Below are 12,436 nucleotides of genomic sequence, written 5' to 3'. Positions count from 1 at the left end.
TCAAAGTTGGAAAATTGCGAAATTTTCAAAATTTTCGCCAAATATTCGTTTTTTTCACAAATAAATGCAAGTTATATCGAAGAAATTTTACCACTATCATGAAGTACAATATGTCTCGAGAAAACAATGTCAGAATCGCCAAGATCCGTTGAAGCGTTCCAGAGTTATAAACTCATAAAGGGACAGTGGTCAGAATTGTAAAAATTGGCCCGGTCATTAACGTGCAAACCACCCTTGGGGGTGAAGGGGTTAAGGAAACCAGGATGGATGAACACAAAACTTAAACACATGCTAAAAAGGGAAAAAAAATGTTTATCAAATGGAAAGAGGGAGGCATATCTAAAGAAAATATAATGCTGTCTGCAGAACCTGCAGGGCACGAATCAGATTACTAAAGCTGACAATGAATTAAGGCTTGCAAGAGATGTCAAAAGCAATAAAAAAGAATTTGGGGGATATGTCAAAAGTAAAAGAAAAGTCAAAGATGCTATAGGATTTTTACAGGATGGAAATTATAAAATGGTAAGAAAGGATGTTGAGAAGGCCGAACTTTTAAATTCCTATTTTTCATGTGTTTTCTGTCAGAAAGGAAATTTAACATCAACCGATTTTTCACTGTCCTATTAAGGGAATAGAAGAATACAGGATATCTATAAACAGAAAGACAGTGAGGAAACACTTAGCTAACATAAATTAATTCAAGTCTCCAGATCCATATGAATTACACCCCAGAGTACTGAAGGAGATAGCAGAAGAATTTTTTGAACCACTCTCCATAATCTTTGAAAATTCTTGGAGAACAGGAGAAGTCTCATAATACTGGAGAAGAGCAAATGTTGTTCCTATCTTCAAAAAGGGAAAGAGAGTGGACCCAGGGAACTATAGGCCGGTGAGTCTGACTTCTATACCAGGAAAGATATTTGAACAAATTATAAAACAACATGTATGTAAGTACCTGTTAAGAATGAAGTGATTAAACAGCATGGTTTGTAACTAATAGTCTGACATGACTTAACTTAATTTCCTTCTATGACAGAATCACTGACTGGGTGGATCAGGGAAATGCTGTAGATATACTATATCTTGACTTCAGCAAAGCATTTGACAAAGTATCTCACACAATCCTTATTGAAAAAATGACTAAGTATGGAATGGACAAGGCAACTGTTAGGTGGATTTATAACTGGCTTAGTGATCGGACCCAAAGAGTGGTCGTAAATGGCTGCACATCCAGTTGGAAGAATGTCTCAAGTGGGGTACCACAGGGCTCTATCCTGGGCCCTGTGTTGGTCAACATCTTTATCAATGATTTAGATGAAGGAATTGAGGGTAAACTGATTAAATTTGCTGATGACACAAAGCTAGGAGGGATACCTAATACTAGAGAAGAGAGAGAGGATTCTAAAATATATAAATAAACTGGAGCAGTGGGCAGCAACTAACAGAATGGATTTTAGCAAGGAAAAATGCAAAGTACTACATCTGGGCAATAAAAATGAAAAAAGCATATACAGAATGGGAGGAATAGGGCTAAGTAACAGCACATGTGAAAAAGACTTGGGTATACTAATTGATCACAGACTGAACATGAGCCAACAGTGTGATGTAGCAGCAAAAAAAAGCAAATTCAATTCTGGGATGTATTAACAGAAGCATACAGTCTAGATCACCCGAAGTCATTATTGCCCTCTACTTCTCTTTGGTCAGACCTCACCTGGAATACTGTGTCCTGTTTTGGGCACCACATTTTAAAAAAGACATCAACAAACTGGAGCAAGTTCAGAGAAGAGCGACCAGAATGGTGACCGGTCTGCAAACCATGTCCTATGAGGAACGTTTACAGGATTTGGGATTGTTTAGCTTGCAAAAATGAAGACTGAGAGGAGACTTAATAGCTGTCTACAAATATCTCAAGGGCTATCACATTGTAGAAGGAATGTCACGATTCCCGACGTGCTACCACCAATATGTCACGAATCAGGGGTGACCCTTGGCCAGCACACGGCTATCACGTGTTCAGGGGGGCTTATCTTAGTTATCCCTCCACTGCTACAATGTGATGAAAATACAAAAAAGGCTATTGACCTATGAATTTACCGCAGGGGCTTATTTTAGCTATCCCACTGCTGCTATAATATCACGAACTGCAGGGATTTATGTATATCCCGCTTTCCAGTTCCACTTCGGAAATTGCAGCTCTCCGGTATGCCCCTTACCCTCAGGTCAGTCAGGGAACTACACCTGGGCTAATAAGTCGCCGGACAGGCCGCTTCACTGTGGACTGGTTAGCAGGAACACTGCAGCGAGGAAATTATAAATGCTCAGGCCGCAGCCAGACAATAGCTTATAAAACCCCGTTCCGTCGCTGCCAGTGGTACCCACCTAGGCCAGAACACACTTCGCTACCACCAGCTCAGATTTCTCACAGAGAGGGGTTCAGAGCCAACCCAATTTTGTAGCGTAATTAACTTCGGAGGACTTAGGGTTTTAGAGCAAGGAAAACGAAGCTAGTAGATTTTTTTATATTTTACTCCATAAAAGACTAGGCAGTGTTTAAAAAAGGTATACAAAGATTTTACAATATGAGACAATTTAAAGTATGTACAGCAATTATAAAAAAAAACATGGATTAAAGAAAGATAAAACACATTTGCTTACATCATTTCAGCTAACCATGCTGGTAGGCAGAGACAAATATCCCAGTGCATCAGGGAGTCTTTCTGTAGTGAAATCCCAGGCAAGAAAAAGGCTGGGTTGAGTGCAGTAACTTATACCTGCATGCTTGTGACATCACTAAAGGGGCTGGTTTGCCTGCGCCCTCCCCTAGCTGCCAGGGTGCACATTTTGGCACGAAAACTTATAAAACTCCTAGAAGTGCTTGCGAACCAAGCAGAATCAGGGCACATACATCCCTCATCTTATATCTTATATCGAAATCAGCTTTCTATTGAATCCAAACGTGATCTAACTATCCCACATGGTTCAGGCCCCGTTGTGAAGCTCTATTAAATCACATTCCGAATATGTATTCAGAATATCCCTGTCATACATTGACGTCGTAGTAAGGCTTATTGAATATCTCTCCCATACACAGCAACCACATGGAGTTAGACAAAGAAATTCCTACGGGTCGCTGAAGTAATGCGTAGAGTCAATTACTCCCTCGGTGTTCCGGCCACCGGCTACGCGCCTCAGAAGGAGGCTGCCGATCTCAGGAAAGAACTCCTCCCGGTATTATCTCCTTGTGCTGTGACTTCGTTTCTCACTCTCCACAATGCACTTCGCTTCGTGTCCTTTCTTAGGATGCTGCCGCAATGGGTGCAGGCGCAGCTCCGTAACGTTCTATCTCGTGCTTGGCCTCTGTCAGGATCCCACACCTGACAGGGACCTCTGTCTGCAGCTCAGATGTTCCTCCTTCTCCCCCTGTCTGCCTGACAGGTCCTCTCTGGGTCAAACCCAGGCAGCTTCTCCCTCACTTCCTATCCAACCCACCAGTTTTACCCGTGTGTGAGGAGTGCCCTAATAGATAGAAGCAAGGCTCCCCCTGGTGGACTGGAGTGTGAGTTGTAGTGTGTGACTTGTGATACCTGGCAAGGTGAACTCCTTTAGTACCATCAGACGTAATATCACTCCCCCTGGTGGAAGAGCGACATTACTGCAACGACCAGGACTCTGGGGAGCTGCATTTCCCCCACTATGCTGCATGGTTGGGATAGTGTTCTTAGAGTTGTACTCATCCTTCTTCTTCCTCCAAACAAGGTGAGTGGAATTGATACCAAAAAGTTCTATTCTTGTCTCATCTGACCATATGACCTCCTATGCCTCCTCCTCATCATCAAGATGGTCATTGGTGAACTTCAAAGGGTCCTGGACATGTACTGGCGTGAGCAGGGTGACCTTGCGTGCCCTGCAGGATTTTAATCCATGATGGCGTATGACGCGTGTCACACTCCAGCGCTGGAACACATGGACCGGAAGATCTCTTGCTCCCATACTGGATTAATGCGTCCCAAGCTGGAACGCATGCCCAGCATATACCTGTAGTGATGAATGCAAATCAAAAGGAACTGACAATAGATATATGGGAGAGTCTTCGGGGTCATATAAGTATAAGGTGAAAATATATAGAATTGTTTTCACATTTTAGCTGAACATAATTGGAGTCAGGTAGAAAAGCAGGTATATACAGTGGGGCAAAAAAGTATTTAGTCATTCAGCAATAGTGCAAGTTCCACCACGTAAAAAGATGAGAGGCGTCTGTAATTTACATCATAGGTAGACCTCAACTATGGGAGACAAACTGAGAAAAAAAAATCCAGAAAATCACATTGTCTGTTTTTTTATCATTTTATTTGCATATTATGGTGGAAAATAAGTATTTGGTCAGAAACAAACAATCAAGATTTCTGGCTCTCACAGACCTGTAACTTCTTCTTTAAGAGTCTCCTCTTTCCTCCACTCATTACCTGTAGTAATGGCACCTGTTTAAACTTGTTATCAGTATAAAAAGACACCTGTGCACACCCTCAAACAGTCTGACTCCAAACTCCACTATGGTGAAGACCAAAGAGTTGTCAAAGGACACCAGAAACAAAATTGTAGCCCTGCACCAGGCTGGGAAGACTGAATCTGCAATAGCCAACCAGCTTGGAGTGAAGAAATCAACAGTGGGAGCAATAGTTAGAAAATGGAAGACATTCAAGACCACTGATAATCTCCCTCGATCTGGGGCTCCACGCAAAATCCCACCCCCGTGGGGTCAGAATGATCACAAGAACGGTGAGCAAAAATCCCAGAACCACGCGGGGGGACCTAGTGAATGAACTGCAGAGAGCTGGGACCAATGTAACAAGGCCTACCATAAGTAACACACTACGCCACCATGGACTCAGATCCTGCAGTGCCAGACGTGTCCCACTGCTTAAGCCAGTACATATCCGGGCCCGTCTGAAGTTTGCTAGAGAGCATTTGGATGATCCAGAGGAGTTTTGGGAGAATGTCCTATGGTCTGATGAAACCAAACTAGAACTGTTTGGTAGAAACACAACTTGTTGTGTTTGGAGGAAAAAGAATACTGAGTTGCATCCATCAAACACCATACCTACTGTAAAGCATGGTGGTGGAAACATCATGCTTTGGGGCTGTTTCTCTGCAAAGGGGCCAGGACGACTGATCCGGGTACATGAAAGAATGAATGGGTCCATGTATCGTGAGATTTTGAGTGCAAACCTCCTTCCATCAGCAAGGGCATTGAAGATGAAACGTGGCTGGGTCTTTCAACATGACAATGATCCAAAGCACACCGCCAGGGCAACGAAGGAGTGGCTTTGTAAGAAGCATTTCAAGGTCCTGGAGTGGCCTAGCCAGTCTCCAGATCTCAACCCTATAGAAAACCTTTGGAGGGAGTTGAAAGTCTGTGTTGCCAAGCGAAAAGCCAAAAACATCACTGCTCTAGAGGAGATCTGCATGGAGGAATGGGCCAACATACCAACAACAGTGTGTGGCAACCTTGTGAAGACTTACAGAAAACGTTTGACCTCTGTCATTGCCAACAAAGGATGTATTACAAAGTATTGAGATGAAATTTTGTTTCTGACCAAATACTTATTTTCCACCATAATATGCAAATAAAATGATAAAAAAACAGACAATGTGATTTTCTGGATTTTTTTTCTCAGTTTGTCTCCCATAGTTGAGGTCTACCTATGATGTAAATTACAGACGCCTCTCATCTTTTTAAGTGGTGGAACTTGCACTATTGCTGAATGACTAAATACTTTTTTGCCCCACTGTATAAATGTATTGATGTTTATAGATAAATACACATAAATATATGAACCTTACACTCCCCTTGAGAAAGCACATCCATGAAACGCGCGTCGGGGCAACTGTGGACGGGCATTAATAATGCATTATCGGTAAGTTTTAAACTACTTACTTTATGATTGTCCTGAATGGCTATTGCAGTCTGCACTACATATGCACTTTATTTTCAGCCTGACACCTAGTGTCTCAGGATAGGACCTATTTGATACATTGCTATTCACCTACCCATAGCCTGTTACTCTCCTCCTTCATGTGTATTAAACCCTTGAATAAAATTATATATTTTTTACTATACCTCCTTTCAGTGGTGTGCTTGGATACTTGGTATCCATTTTCTAGGCTCTACAAAAGGAAATAAGTAGCAAATGGCTTGAGAAAGTCCGGATGAACGGTCCAAACACGGGTTATGTTTACAAAAACAAGCATACGATATCTGTTCACTCAATCCTTTTAGGGTAAGTGAATCCATTCTGAAAATTGTCGGGGGGAAGACTTTCTGCCCTGGACAGAAGGGACCATGTGACGGCTGGGGGCAGAGAGGAAGAGAGGGGGGTGTGGCCAGAAAAGAGCGGGAGAGCAGAGCGCGCCAGACAGAGGGGACATCGTGCCAGAGAGAAAGCAGGCTGCAGCGCCGCGCTCCCCATGACAGAGTGCTCCCCGTGAGGGCACTAAGGCTGGAGTGAGAGTGGGGACTTGGAAGCCTCCATAATCAGAGACGACATATCTCCTTACAGTGACCTGAGCGCGCAGCCCCGGTGACCCCACTGACAAGCCAGGACCCCTGAGTGTGACTAAGGCTAAGTTCACATTGCGTTAGCAGTAGCCTGTTCAGCACATACGCTAACGGGCTGCTGTAACGCAAGTGCCGACGTTTACATCCCGCTAGCGCAGATAGAGCATCTGCTAGCTCTATCTGCGCTAGCAGTGACGGACCCGGAAACGCTGCAGCCCACGTCTCAGGGTCCGTCACTAAATGACGGCACATCCCTAGCGCACGCCCATTGTGGGCGTGTGCTAGCGATGCGTCCGACATTGCAGTCAATGGCGGCCATAACGGACTATGTTACACCGCGTTTATGCCAGGACGCAATGTGAACCCAGCCTAAGGAAACTGCTCAGTGTGTGTATTCTTGCTGCAGAGAGAGACTGTCAGCCTGGTGTACAGAGACTCGCAGCAAAGTGGTTGTGTGACTTCCTGCTTGCAGCTTCACTGGGAGAAAAGTCTTAACCCCGGAGTTTCCAGTTCCCAGGAAACAGAGAAGAGACTTCGATCCCCTGGTCCCCGCAGTATCAGTACAGAGACTGTGATTCTTGGTAAGAGACTTAACAGTGCGGAGCCCCTGATTCCTGGCTGTGCTGTAAAAGCTAAAGACTGCATCTTGTGAGTACATGAAAGCGGACTCTGCTGGTGACTGTACCCACGCCGGAATTAGGACCCTCCAGTCAGGACCTCCCTGGACTGATAAGTTACAAGAACACTCGTTAACCATTTTGTTTTCGCTTAACTGTTTACTGTTTGATTTACCTCTATTAACCCCTTTTACTCCCTGCGAGGAGAATCTTACTCCTGTTAATAACTTCCCCTCAATAGTTGGTCTGTCTGTTCTGTGGTGACATACGCAACCCTCCCTTCACCCTATTACAACCACTTCTATCACAGAGAAGCAGATTGTATTCATCCCCCATAGTGTGTCCCTCTTAATAGTCTCGCTAGTGGGGTATCACGATAATTTATGTCTCCCAAAGGTTCACTCTCCCTACTTCTAAACTCTCTCTTCGTTTTCCCCAGATAATCCAAGGGACAGAGATATGTGGCTACGTAGACTACGCCCGCAGTCTTGCAATTTGAGAAGTCCCTCTGTTCTCCCAGTGGATGACCTTGTGAAAGATTTGTTGGATCTCATCCATTTACAGAAATGAGTCTCCACACTTATAGAATCCACACGTCTTCCTATCCAGCCATGTTCCCCCATATGTAGGTTTTTTGTGGAGACTGTGTACAAAATGATCTCTCCCAGATTGTCCTCTCCTATAGGTGATCGTGCGGGTAGTCCCCACCATCTCCCTAGGGTCCGGATCCATTCTTAGGATGTCCTAATGTCTCCTAAGTACATTCAGGACGTGGTCCTGTTTTCTATCAAACGTGCCAATAAGCCTTGTAATGGCATTTTGGGAACTGCCTTCTTTTTCCTTTTGTTTATTCAGTAAAAGGGACTGTCTGTTCTTATTTTCTCCAAATGTGCGGACTGAATCTAGAATATATTGGGGATAACCTTTATCCCTTATCCGGCCATACATCTCACCTGCTTGTCTATGAAATTCCCGGATACTAGAGCAGCTCCTCAATCCGAGGAATTGCCCTTTGGGTATACTGTACCTTTCTGAGGGGGCTGGGTGGTGGCTCTCCCACTTTAGGAAGCTGTTGGTACTTATATATATGGCCCCACAGACTCTCCCATATATCTATTGCCAGTTCCTTTTGATTTGATATTAGCATTGATCACTACAGGAATATGCCGGGCATGTGTTCCAGCTTGAGACGCATCAATCCAGTATGGGAGCAAGTGATCTTCCAGTCCATGCGTTCCAGCGCTGGAGTATTACACGAGTCGGAGGATGCCCAGGCGCTCCAGCACTTCACGTCATTTCCGGGCATGCGCTCTGGGACTTGGCGCGCCCTCCAGTATGCTTCTATCTATGAGTCCCTGTGTGGAACACATTCAAGAGATGGAACTGCAAAATGCAGCCATTAGTGATCTTGTGGTGCGGAGCATGTGCAGTACAATTGTATCTTTGTGTTCATTCAACAGGTAGTGAGGGGCTGTTTGAGGTTGGTCAGTACACAAGACCCCATAGAAACAGGGCTCCGCTCAGTACACACATGGCTTAGCTCCGTCCACCTCATACACACACGGCTCCGCTCCGTACACCTCGCACACACACGACTCTGCTATGTCCACCTCGTACACACACGGCTCCGCTCTGTACACCTCGTACACACACGGCTCCGCTCCGTACACCTCGTACACACACGGCTCTGCTCCGTACACCTCGTACACACACGGCTCCGCTCCGTACACCTCGTACACACACACGGCTCCGCTCCGTACACGTCGCACACATGGCTCTGCTCCGTACACCTCGTACACACACGGCTCCGCTCCGCACACCTCGTACACACACAGCTCTGCTCCGTACACCTCGTACACACACAGCTCTGCTCCGTACACCTCGTACACACACGGCTCCGCTCCGTACACCTCGTACACACACGGCTCTGCTCCGCACACCTCGTACACACACAGCTCTGCTCCGTACACCTCGTACACACACGGCTCCGCTCCGTACACCTCGTACACACACGGCTCCGCTCCGCACACCTCGTACACACACGGCTCCGCTCCGCACACCTCGTACACACACAGCTCTGCTCCGTACACCTCGTACACACACGGCTCCGCTCCGTACACCTCGTACACACACGGCTCCGCTCCGCACACCTCGTACACACACGGCTCTGCTCCGTACACCTCGTACACACACGGCTCCGCTCCGTACACCTCGTACACACACGGCTCCGCTCCGTACACCTCATACACACACGGCTCCGCTCCGCACACCTCGTACACACACGGCTCCGCTCCGTACACCTCGTACACACACGGCTCCGCTCCGTACACCTCGTACACACACGGCTCCGCTCCGCACACCTCGTACACACACAGCTCTGCTCCGTACACCTCGTACACACATGGCTCCGCTCCGTACACCTCGTACACACACGGCTCCGCTCCGTACACCTCGTACACACACGGCTCCGCTCCGCACACCTCGTACACACACGGCTCCGCTCCGCACACCTCGTACACACACGGCTCCGCTCCGCACACCTCGTACACACACGGCTCCGCTCCGCACACCTCGTACACACACAGCTCTGCTCCGTACACCTCGTACACACACGGCTCCGCTCCGTACACCTCGTACACACACGGCTCCGCTCCGCACACCTCGTACACACACAGCTCTGCTCCGTACACCTCGTACACACACGGCTCCGCTCCGTACACCTCGTACACACACGGCTCCGCTCTGCACACCTCGTACACACACGGCTCCGCTCCGCACACCTCGTACACACACGGCTCCGCTCCGTACACCTCGTACACACACGGCTCCGCTCCGCACACCTCGTACACACACAGCTCTGCTCCGTACACCTCGTACACACACGGCTCCGCTCCGTACACCTCGTACACACACGGCTCCGCTCCGTACACCTCATACACACACGGCTCCGCTCCGCACACCTCGTACACACACAGCTCTGCTCCGTACACCTCGTACACACACGGCTCCGCTCCGTACACCTCGTACACACACGGCTCCGCTCCGCACACCTCGTACACACACAGCTCTGCTCCGTACACCTCGTACACACACGGCTCCGCTCCGTACACCTCGTACACACACGGCTCGGCTCCGTACACCTTGTATACACACGGCTCTGCTCCGTACACCTCGTCCACACGCGGCTCCGCTCCGTACACCTCGTACACACACGGCTCCGCTCCGTACACCTCGTACACACACGGATCTGCTCCGTACACCTCGTACACCTCGTACACACACGGCTCCGCTCCGTACACCTCGTACACACACGGCTCTGCTACATCCACACTGTAAACCCCTCCTGACCCCACACATAAACTTCCCCTCATCCAGCACCATGACAACCAGCACAGCAGAGTCCTGCATACACTGAGGCCCCTGATCATGTGACCCCTGACTCCTCCCCTCCTGTGACCTCATCACAGGTCCTGTGCGCACAGAGCAGCCGTAGAAACCTCAGGCCACGGTGGTCTCCCCCAACTTCTGCTCTTTCTCCTTCTTTTCTTGCAGGGGCCGCAGTGGATTTCATCCTGGATCCATAGAGCCGAGTAGAGGAGCGATGTTCCTTCAGTCTGATGGTAATTGATGGTGATATTTGCCCAACGGCCACTGTACCGAGTAAATCCCACCAGGACTGTAGCAGGTAAAGACCCCAATATCCACCGGTGTCCCTTCTAATGGGGGAAAGTACCAAAGAAAACCATCATATCCGGAGAAATAAACCCCGTACATGGAGACATTGGCCTCAGATATCTCCGGTCTTGTTCTTACCAACAATCTCCTATAAAAGCCTCAAACTTCTGTGTGTGAATCAGACATGAGATCTAACGTGATAGAAGATTACAGTGCGGGGAAGACAGGAAACCTTCATATAGAGGCCGGTGGGGATGGAGTCAGTGACCGACTCTGGACAGATCTGTTTCTAGAGCCGCAGTAGAAGATGAAGATGTCGTCCTCATCATGGAGTCGTTATTTCTCCTGTCACGTGTAATGAATATCTCCTGCAGTATTGCTAATGCCGATTCCAGGGTCGGGAAATGAGACGAGAATTAGCGTTATGGAAGATGAGTCTATGAGGAACGTATTCAGCTGCCGACTCCGAGGAGGAAACTGCTTGTTGTCTGTGGCCTAAATATATAGGTTTTATTAGTAGATGGAAAGAACAAAACTAAATACTGTAAAATAATAAATCTCCTCATGTTTCCCTTATTATCTCCAGTAATTGTATTATTACACAGGATTCTTATGATGTTACCTCGGCTCATCTTCTCATTCAGGTCTCTACAATATCGGATCCTCTCAGTGAAGATCTTCTGTATAAGAGAATTTTCCTAATTTACCCATCAAGGATGGATATGGACAGAGACAAGATGGGGGAGAGGATATTACACCTCACCCTAGAGATCCTCTTCCGGCTTACTGGAGAGGTGAGAGATTCTGATGACGTCACATTACATCATTCTTATCTATGGGAATAACAGATGGACAGAACTGGAGAGGTGAGGACTCTGGAAATGTCTGTAGTGAGATTTATTAATGTGTCTCTCCATAACCAGGATTACACAGTAGTGAAGAAGACCTCTAGTGAGCGCTGTCAGGACCCTGTGTCTGAGGGATGGGGAAGACCCCTGAGCCCAGTCACGGGGCCTCCACCTCACCCCCTGATACATGAGGACATCAATGACCAGAAGATCCTAGAACTCGCCTACAAGATGGTTGAGCTGCTGACTGGAGAGGTGACACTGTTGGGAATGCTGGGACATTATACAGTAACACTATGAAGGGATCGGGAGGATAACGGTATCATTGTATGTGTCAGGTTCCTATAAGGTGTCAGGATGTCGCTGTCTATTTCTCCATGGAGGAGTGGGAGTATTTAGAAGGACACAAAGATCTGTACAAGGACATCATGATGGAGGTTCCCCAGCCCCTCACATCACCAGGTAACAGACAGGACTAAGTACATACAGCCTATAATTATCTGTATGTAAAGAATGAATTCAGTCTCTGTATGTGTTTCCTCCAGTTCTATCCAGTAGGAGGACAACACCAGAGAGATGTCCCAATCCTCTTCTTCCACAGGACTGTAACCTAGAAGATCCCAATGTTCCTCAGGATCATCAGGTAGATGGAGAGAAGGTGTCATGAGATCTTCACACTTCCATTTATTTCCGGTCCCGGAAAAACCAATACCGGAGATATCAGTGTCCATGTGTAA

At 47.2% G+C, this 12,436-nt stretch overlaps 2 protein-coding genes across 3 annotated transcripts in view; one reads left to right on the top strand and one right to left on the bottom strand.

The window, feature by feature from the left end:
* LOC143766432 (uncharacterized) overlaps positions 1–12,436 on the bottom strand; it is an 805,019-nt gene that overhangs the window by 198,000 nt on the left and 594,583 nt on the right. The gene's annotated exons all lie outside the window — the stretch shown is intronic.
* The window catches only part of LOC143766436 (uncharacterized), a 36,516-nt gene continuing 34,710 nt past the window's right edge, over positions 10,631–12,436 (top strand). The window contains exons 1-5 of one of the 2 annotated variants that reach the window (XM_077254123.1): positions 10,631–10,861; positions 11,496–11,645; positions 11,775–11,954; positions 12,038–12,161; positions 12,245–12,342. In XM_077254123.1, coding sequence (XP_077110238.1) covers positions 11,568–11,645; positions 11,775–11,954; positions 12,038–12,161; positions 12,245–12,342 — 480 coding nt within the window. In that variant the 5' untranslated portion in view covers positions 10,631–10,861; positions 11,496–11,567. The remainder of the gene's footprint in view (positions 10,862–11,495; positions 11,646–11,774; positions 11,955–12,037; positions 12,162–12,244; positions 12,343–12,436) is intronic. The other variant, XM_077254124.1, reaches the window with a different exon arrangement.

This window comes from Ranitomeya variabilis, chromosome 4 (genome assembly GCF_051348905.1).
Source record: "Ranitomeya variabilis isolate aRanVar5 chromosome 4, aRanVar5.hap1, whole genome shotgun sequence".
Classification (NCBI taxonomy): domain Eukaryota; kingdom Metazoa; phylum Chordata; class Amphibia; order Anura; family Dendrobatidae; genus Ranitomeya; species Ranitomeya variabilis.
The sequence above is the reverse complement of the archived record's forward strand: the minus strand, read 5'-3'. Positions and strand labels throughout refer to the sequence as shown.